The sequence below is a fragment of the Humulus lupulus genome, chromosome 4 (genome assembly GCF_963169125.1).
Source record: "Humulus lupulus chromosome 4, drHumLupu1.1, whole genome shotgun sequence".
Taxonomy (NCBI): Eukaryota; Viridiplantae; Streptophyta; class Magnoliopsida; order Rosales; family Cannabaceae; genus Humulus; species Humulus lupulus.
This window is the reverse complement of record NC_084796.1, coordinates 213,604,991-213,615,036: the sequence shown is the minus strand read 5'-3', so window position 1 is coordinate 213,615,036 and position 10,046 is coordinate 213,604,991. Positions and strand designations below refer to the sequence as shown.

The 10,046-nt window shown below is 34.4% G+C and overlaps 1 protein-coding gene across 1 annotated transcript in view; it reads right to left on the bottom strand.

The window, feature by feature from the left end:
- Positions 1–253: 253 nt before the first annotated feature.
- LOC133832868 (alpha carbonic anhydrase 7-like) overlaps positions 254–10,046 on the bottom strand; it is a 28,615-nt gene continuing 18,822 nt past the window's right edge. The window contains exons 4-10 of the mRNA XM_062263150.1: positions 3,471–3,502; positions 3,130–3,350; positions 2,823–2,932; positions 2,154–2,256; positions 1,888–2,052; positions 491–544; positions 254–322 (exon numbers count right to left, since the gene is read on the bottom strand). Of these exons, the coding sequence (XP_062119134.1) occupies positions 254–322; positions 491–544; positions 1,888–2,052; positions 2,154–2,256; positions 2,823–2,932; positions 3,130–3,350; positions 3,471–3,502 (754 nt within the window). The remainder of the gene's footprint in view (positions 323–490; positions 545–1,887; positions 2,053–2,153; positions 2,257–2,822; positions 2,933–3,129; positions 3,351–3,470; positions 3,503–10,046) is intronic.

Genomic DNA, 10,046 nt, shown 5'->3' with positions numbered 1-10,046 from the left:
ATAATTTATATTTGTGCAATTATTTTATTGTATTAATTTTGTTTTACAGATTTTTCTTATTTTTGTAACATTCTAAAGCTGTCAATCCAAAAGTCAAATTGTCAGGGAAAAAGAAAATAATCAATATGAATGAGAAGAAATTGTTACATGATGTGTTATTATAAGAAATCAAATATTACAAGAAATACGCTGACAAACTCAACGAGAATATCATATTAATTTTAATTAATTAATTAATTTGTGTTTTGTGGGTCTACCCGTAGATCAACTGAATTTCTCGTCTATTGAGTAATTGAGTAGGCCTTGAGTTCTTTTCTGCATACTGCAAAAAGTAAAATATGCACTTAATTAATTGCTTTTTATTAAAGCAAATAAATAAAATCTTCCATATTTATACATACAATATAATGCATGATGTAATTAAATACTTGATATACTATGTATATCTATGTTAATGCACAAAACTGTGGTCAAATATTAATATGCTTACATCTTGAACAGCCAGTCGAAGTTGATGTACTTGATCCGCTGAAACCGTCCTTAACTGAAATGTTTAAAATTAAGGATTGAAAAAAAAAATAAACTGGATGTAATAATAATATCATTTCTGACTAGAATCTGATAGTAAGTTTATTATTTGGATAAAAAATAAAATAATAATATCATATATAATTAAGTTAAAAAATGTCATTATAACAATTAATTTTAAATGATTATTTGTTATTCATTCATTTATCCTTGTAAAAATATAATTTTGAGAAAAAAAAACTCACTTATATTATATTATATGTTGATTAAATAAAACAATTAGATTTTCTCAAAAATAAATAAATAAAACAATAAGATTGCAGTTCAAGTTGGATATAGTTACAAAATCACTTTTGTAGAGACTTGTGTAAAATATAGGAGTTACATAATTCATTGTGTAAGATATATATGGGAGTTACATAAAGACAATATCTTTGAATTTGAATTCTGAAGATTGTAACCTGTGTGTTAATATCATGTCATATCAATGTAATTTAAGTTATAATATTAGGAGTTATTTGATTATTTCAAATTCAAAAGGTTGAGTAAACACCTATAAATAGTGATTATATGGAACTTTGGATGAGAACCACACTTTACATTCTTTGCCTTTGAGCCCTAGACTAAGAATGTGGTAAGGCTTGATAAATCCCAAATAGCATTTCCTTAAGAAATACCCAAAAGTTATAGTGAGGGGTAGAAATATATAATTTGTTTTTGGACAACGTTCTAAGAAACTTGTTTAAGCTTTGTTTTCTAAGTTCATTGTTTGAGTTATTTACTTGTAACTCTGTGTTTTTTGTTTGTAAATCTCTTGTCATCTTTTGTGTAATTTTGGTTCTTTACTTATAATCTTTGTATCTCATTTGTAATATTCCAACAAGTATTACATCTTATCCTTATACACGTCCTTATATTTATTTATATATATATATATATAGATCTATTTTAATAGCCGTGATTAAATAATAATTAAGGTTATTTAACTAAGAATTTGAAAGATTATAAATTTAAAATTATTAGAACAATTAAGGAAACAAATGAACTAAAAAATATTTCACATTTTCTCATCATGTTTGAGTTCAAACATAATTGAGAATTCTCTTTTATAAAAAAAAAAAAAACTTAAACGTAGTATGCTTTTATAATATTTAGAACAATTATAAATATGTTCAAGTAAAGAAAATATATTAATATTTTAAAAAAAATCTCTTATAAAATTTTAGAAAAATATTTTTCTGCCTTTTTTTCTCTTCTAATTTCTTAGAAAACTTTTCCTTAATAAAATCAAAGATGAGCAAAGCATTTAATAATGAATATAGTATAATTGAGACAAGTACATTGAATAATAAGAATTACCTTTCTGCCCATGATCCAAATAACACCTTCGGTACAAGGAGGTATAGTTAGAGAGCCTATGTATCTATAATACTTCTTGTGCCCAAGCTTGATCTCTGATGGATCAAATACACCCAAATGCTTTTCAAGCTTGCTATCAGCAATTGATGTTATATCGCTCATCAACTGATCACAATAATCCAAATTATTTAGCTTGATTATACATTATTATGTCAATATATGACCGATTAGTCAAATAGTAATTGTAATTAAAAAATGTTAATTACCTTTGATAGGAAAGGATCAGGGGTACCAATATTGAAGAGAACAGCAATCACGGCAAGTTTGTTATCTTGGCTCATGTGAACCATATGTATCTCCATCTCATACCTATTCAATCACATAATATTGGCTTTTGTTATACATAATAAAAGCAAAATTATTCAATAATCAAACACATTTCAGGAATATCAATTTATCAAAAAAAAAATTATTTGGCTGCCATACGTACCCAACCCTACCTTACTCTACCCTGATTGTTAAAATATTATTTTCTAAATTAGACTTTCAAGTATAGTATGGATATGAAAACATGTAACGAATAGATGTAAATAGTAATGTCATGAGATAGGACGTACGCGGATTTTTCTAAAATTGATAAAATAAATTAAAAAATAAACACTTTTTAAAGTAAAATGATATGAAAAAATTAAATAAAATAAAATTATACTATTAGAAAATATATTTTATACATAAATTATTATATTATATATTTTTAATAATATTTATATTAAGAAATAAATTAAAATAAAATTACAGGGTCATGTCGCCTGCTCCGGTCCAATTAGTGGCGGGTACCCACAGAGACCCTACTCCGCAGCATATTTTATTCATATCCGTAGTAAATTCAAAGCTTTTGCTGAAATCAAAATATATAATAGAAAGAGAGAGAAGACCTTCTGCCATCAATGGTGTGCTCGGAAGGTGTGTGCCAATGACATTGATGGAGGAAATACTCTATGCCATCAATATTGATTGATCCTGCTTTACCTATGTCCCATTGGAGCTACGTACAATGTATAGTACCATATAAACCAAAATTTTAAATTCTTAGCTAATCTCTAATAATTAAAAAAAAAAACGAAAAAACAAACGAAGTAGAACAAAAGGAAATGCATTTTTTTTTTAAAGAAAAAATAATCTTATATATAAAGTTAGAAGGCTTCTTATATATATGATTTTAATATTAATAGTAGTACTAACCGAAATATCATGACCTCTATTTTTTAGGGTGGCATTAGAAGGCTTGTAATTTTCTATGAACATCACTTTTCCCGGCTGTGGAACAATTTTGACCATTTGATTAGATAAATCAATGGGAGATTGATTTAATCCTTTACAGGCAGACCATTCTCTCTTACGCTCTCCCCATCTATTTGGCCCCTTTACACTGTCTCTTGTATAATCGAACTCCCTCTCATTGTCTGCATTATTTATATATTAATTGATTTCAACTAAACATGTATAAAAAATAATCCAACAATTATATCAAACGGGAGCATATACATATATATATATATATATATATATATTTATATACGTACCGACATCGTCATGATGTTGAGCTGCGACTGATCTGATAAATGAGAATGAGAAAATCACAAAGAGCAGAAAAAATATGGGTTTGCTTTGATAATTCTTCATGTATTAATGTATATATAGTGGCTAGATTAGAGAAAGAATTATGGTACTTCCTGGATTATATGAATTGTATACATGTAATTGATGAAGGAGATTATATAATTGATTCGGGGGATATATATATATATATATATATATATGGGGAAACATGATAAAAATAGTGTGGAAAACCCTATAAATTTCATGGATTCAAAATCTTTTGATAGGAAAAGGAGACTAAGTTAAGAATGTAGAGAGCAAAAACGGACAGGTTGTTTTGCCATTATTATAACACTTTATTTGCTATAAAAATTTGAGAAAGAAAAGGAGTAAACTGATGTACGTATATCCCCTATTGAATTTGTTTCTATATGGGAAATTTGACTTGAGATGCATTAAACGGACCATATAATAAAATCATACCAAGCTAAAAAAATTCACATTTTTATTCTAGTATTTATTGGATTCCTAAAATGCTCCTATCATAAATTTCTCTATCTTTTTCTCTAATTGTCTTCCCCCTCTCTATCTCTCACGTTTTTCCTCTCTATCTCTCAAGCTCTCATACAAAAAAAAAAAAAAAAAAAAAAAACAAGGCAGCTTAATCTATACAAATTTTTGAGCTTGAATTTCAGGGGCAAGTTGTGAATCCTTTCAAGGCAAGAACTTCATTTTGGATTTTGGATAAAAATCGTATGGGTAAGTATATATTTGTTATATGTAGTGATGAAACTTGTTTATTAACATTGCTTTTGCTATTTCCAATAGATATGCATATGCCTTCATGTTTTATTGTAATTTTTCACCGTCAGAATGGATTTTCGTTTCTTTCTTGGTTTTTTTTTCTGGATTTTTTTGTCTGCCTCGATAAGTCTCGATGGACTTCGATAAAACCCTCATATGTTTATATTATTTTTATACCTCGATATGCCTCGATGAGACTCGATGGTCCTCAATGGACCTTGATAAAACCCTCACACATTTTGGAAAAATGACTACCTCAGTGAGACTCAATGGTACTTGATGGACCTCAATAAAAACCTCACACTTTTAGGGAAAATGGGTACCTCGATGAGACTCGATGGTCCTTGATGGACCTCGACAGAGGCATAGAACTTAATGTATGTAGTATATGCCTCGATGGAACTCAATGGGCCTCGATGGGTTCATAAGAAATTTTCTGGGCAGTCTTCCTCGATGTACCTCGATTGTACTCGATAGACCTCGATTGTACTCGATAGACCTCGATAGTTTGACCTCGATAGGTTGACCTCGATATAAATCAATTTTTTGTTGTTTTATGTTATAGTTTTAATTTTTGACCTATTTTTTTGTTTTTTTTATACAGATTCGATTGTTTCTATATTTGTTGCAGTAAATGGTGTTTGGGAATTGGAGAATAGGGATTGGATTTTCAGGGATACTGAAAATCAAGTTTTGCCTTTGGAGAAGGGTGTGACGTATGAGCAAATGCTTGGCAATCTGTACGATGAGCTTGAAGTGGATAAATGTGTGCATGAATTAAAAATTGAGGTCCCGTACACATGCCTATCACAATCTGTCAAACCTATCGTTATAAAAAATGATAGGCATGTGCGTGCATTCATTGAGTTAGCATCGAAATCTGTAGAGAAGGTGATTCCTCTATGTGTGACATTGATTAAGAAGGGAGGTATATGAAATGCATCGGCCTCTCCCAGCATTAATAAAGAAGTTCGATTTGAAGAGAACATTTCTCACCCATGTCATGGTTTCAAAGGAGCTCAAAGTGAGGTTGGGACATTTGTTCCCGAGACAAATCCAGACATTATATCCATGATGATATCCCTGTTAGAGATCCGCCATATTTGCATGACACAGCAGAGTACGATCCCTATGGCTATAATCCTTATGTCAACGACGATCTTGTTACTGATGCAACAAATCTTGGTGGACCAGATATTAGGGTAGATTTTCCAACATAGAGTTTAGATGTTATGGTAGTTGAGGAGCGCAAAATAGAAGATCTGCAAACACCTGGGACTAGCAGTAGTCGTCTAGGTCCAAGTAGAACTGATGATAGTTTTAGATGGAGTTCTCCATTGGACTTAGGTGAAGATTGTAGAACATGGAGTGCTCCCATGTTCACCAAAGAGAATATAGAGGCCTCACATCAACATCATTCCTCAACTGGCAAAGCTTAAGGAGAATTGCACCTTGGCAAGTTCTTTCAGAACAAGCTTGAATTGAAAACCAAAGCATCCATATTTGTGATGAAGAATAATTTTGAGTTTATGGTGAAGAAATCTGGGACTGATGTGTGGTACATTACCTACAAGGATCCTGATTGTGGTTGGATATTGAGGGGTAAGAAAAAAAATGCAATATGAAATGTTCGAGATTACTGTATACAACAAAGTACACACTTGCTCACAAGAAATTCGAGATAAGGACTACCGTCAAGCATCACCGTGGGTTGTTGTCCACCTAATGAAGAGGAAATTTTCTACCGATGGTACTCGGTACATGGAAAACAACATAAGGGAGGACATGAAGCACCATTTTGGGGTCAAAATGAGCTATGAGAAGGCGTGGAGATGCAGAGAAAAGGCTCTTATGTATGTCAGGGGGACTCTTGAGGAATCATACTCCAAGTTACCTGGATACCTGTGTCAGTTGGAGCATAAGAACCCAGGTACAATTATTGATTTTGTAGCAGAAGATGGTCGTTTATTGTATTGTTTCTTTTCCCTCGGTGTTTCTAGGCGTGGATCCCAGTACTGTCGTCCTGTCATTTGTGTGGACGACACATTCTTGAAGAATGAGTACGGTGGCCATATGTTTTGTGCTGTTGCATTGGATGCAAACAACCAGTTGTTTCCAATTGCGTTTGCATTGGTGGACAGTGAGAACCATAACTCTTGGAATTATTTCATGAGAAAATTGAAGGAAGCCATAGGGGACGTTGAGAACCTAGCTTTTGTATTGGAAATGCATAAAAGAATTAATCATGCTTTGGAGCTTGTGTTCCTAGATGCCTATCACAGTGCATGTTACCACCACATCTGTATGAATGTGGCGGCAAAATTCAAAACTGACCATTGTCAAGACATCATGGGGTGCACAACGTACGCGTTTCGAAGAATGGAATTTCATAAGTTCTTTGACAAGATTAAGGTAATTGATCCGCCCATTGCTCAATATCTTGAGGGAATTGGTTTTGAAAGGTGGAGTAGCGCTTATTTTCTTGGAAACTGATACAATATGATGACGAGTAACTACGCAGAAAGCTTTAACAATAAAACCAAGAAGGCAAGGAGCTTTCCAATTGCCACTTTTCTTGAATTCATAAGATTCACTCTTCAATCTTGGTTTGTCAATAGATGTGAAAGAGCTGCAAAAGCAACAACTATGTTATCACCTGAGATGGAAAAGGATGTGAAGCAAATAGGTGAGAAAGCAATTTTCCTGGATGTCCAAGTCCTTGGTCATCATGAATCTCTTGTGGTAAATGGTAATGGTGATGGTGAGGTGAACTTGGCCACAAAATCATGCTCTTGTTGCATGTTCCAACCCACTGGGATACCCTGTGTACATGTTTTTGCAGCAGCCAGAAAAATAAGCATAAGAATTTACTCATTGTGTTCCCCTTACTATAGAATCGAGGCATTGATGGACACTTATAAGGAAACTATTTACCCTATTGGGAACGAGGATGAATGGATAATCCCTGATCACAACAAAGATATGGTTGTTAGCGTCCTCATTGAGAAAACCCCTGTAGGAAGGCCTAGGAAGTAGAAACTGGGTAGGCAAAAGACAAACCACTATGCTTCACGCGGGGATAAGATCGTCAAGCCACGTAAGTGTAGCATATGTGGTAGTGGGCACATTAGGAAGTCATGTAAGGCTAGGCTTTAAAAAATTTTATTTTGTAATTATTCAATTGATTTTACTGCATTTATTATATTCAGGTACCTCTCCTAATACTTTGTTGGTTTTGATCTAAATAAATAGTTCTTCACAAAAAATTTCCTGTCTGCCTCGATAGGCCTCGACACAGTAGTGACTCTGCCTTGATAGGCCTTCATCTGGACCCATCGAGGCAAATCGAGTCCTATCGAGGTCTATCGAGACAGATATCGTTATGTATTATTATGACCCCATCATAAATCGTTATCTATTATTACGACCGTATCGAGGAAAATCGAGTCCTATCGAGGCATAATTCATTATGTATTATTATGACCCTATCGAGGCCTATCGAGGTAGATATCATTATGTATTATTATGACCCTATCGAGGCAGATTTGTTTAAGCATTGTTTTACCTATTGAGGCCAATCGAGTCCTATCGATGTCTATCGAGGTAGATTTGGTTAGTATTATTTTTTACCTATCGAGGCTTATCGAGGCAGTTCATTTGACCCATCGAGTTTTTTCGAGGCAGACTATTATGTGAATTTAGTAGTTTTTTATCTAATAAATTTTTCAAAAAATAATGTTTGATAAAAAGTAATATATAAAACTAACTATATACTATACTATACAAGAGGTGTATCAAGAGAATATAAAGAGCATCACGGTGACTAATTCTGATAGAATAGGTCGACACACCACTTGGTCCTAAAATGCTGGATGTTCTCATCGATAACAGTATCGAGTGGTAGCCTAGAAACTAAATGCTTGATATGTTTGATGGAAAACAGACCACAATCCCCACTGCATGTAATCGATTTTGTATCAATACAAGATAAAAAAAATTTAATATTCAGATTTCAAAAAACACTAATTAAATAGGGGAATACCTTGTCTTAGTCTGAGGACACTCTTCAGGAGAAATATGACAATACAAAAAAGGCTTTGCTTTCTGCTTAGGATATGTCTGGAGGTCGTCATGGTCGTCAAACATGCCAGAACACCACAACAACGAAGGCAACAATAAGCACCAAGGCTTGATCACTTCCCCCAACAGAGTTGGACTAAGCACGCTATGGTTGGAATCATAAATGTTGATGCACCATGTTGGAATGGAGACTTAAATGGCGATCCAATGTGTGGCTTTCTCGTGTGCAAGGAAAAATATACTTCACTCACATTTTGCCAGGATACGAGGAATTGATTATCATCGCCCTTCAGCATTTTCAGCACATCATCGTCTCATGTATACTTAGTTTTAGTCTCTCTGAAATGATTGCAATGAATGAGGCACACTTGGGGTAAAGTGGTGTTCATGATGGCAGCATCTTGCCGAAATGCAGCATGATAAAAGTGGTGTCGGCGGCGTAGCATGCACAGAGCGGCATCAATATGCTGAAAAAACATAAAAATTCGTTAGTACCATGAATATATTTTAAGATTGAATTGAAAACATAAATGTAATTTACATATTGAGTCCCAAAGCCAAGTCTGGATTTTGTGCAACTGCAAGAACCATGCCACACTGTGCGTCTCAGTATGGACATTCTGATCTATCTTGCTATCGATCTTCTCAATGATACACTTATGGAAGCTTTTCTCCTGGTGCAGGTCACACTTCCTCAAAGGTTCAGTAACTAGCCCTTGTTTATCTACTCTCATCCTCTTCGTTGAGTTGGTGAAGTCATCAAAGCGCTTGGGCCTGCGTTTCTTCCTAACAACTTCAAGGCCAACTGCCTCCTCAGGCTGTAGTACTCGTACACTGGGATTGTCGGCGTCATTGATGACTAGAGATGTCTAGGCCTATGGAGTGGAGGTGGATCACCAGGCTCGTAGTCCTCAGTCAAGATATCAAACTCTGTATCTAATTTTAAGTGGGTTGATGGACCTGAGAGCATTGAAATCAACTGTGCCAATTGAGCCATGATCGTAGTATGATTCTGAAGTAAGGTTGCCTGGCCCTCCTCAACCCTCCCAAGCATCTACATTAACTGCTCATAATCAGGATGGGCAACCTGACTAGAGGAAGGTGCACAGGCCTGTGAAGCACTCTCCTCAACCCTCAAGACATCCTCGTAAAAAATGGAAGCTTCCTTTGCAACCTCTGCCAGCTTCTTTGCCTCCTTCTAAGGCACTACTTCCTTCGCTACAGTCCCAGCCTCCACTACAGTTGATTCCAATTAAGGGAATAACCTGAAATCAACGTCTGGGAGGCTATTGTAGTAGACTACCTCACTAGGACGTCGCTTCAGCATGGAAAATACCACTAACTTCATGGTCGAATAACATGTGTCAGAAAAACATTAATAAAATAAATCGTTAATCAATTAATTTGTGACATTTCACAAGATAAAGTGGAACTTACTCGATACTTGGCGAATATAGGAACCTACTCAGCTGTCGAAAGAGTGATATCAGTCTTCGTAGCCCAGCTAATCATCCTGGGAATCTGGTTCCCACTATTCTCACTGAACTTACTCCCAATAGCTGACATGACCTCAAAAGCCCAGTACAGAAGTGCGAGGGCATAGCCATAGAAACTATACTTCGAATCCTTCTATTTTTTTCTTGAACCATCTTTCTTCTTCTCCTCGTAATGGATCA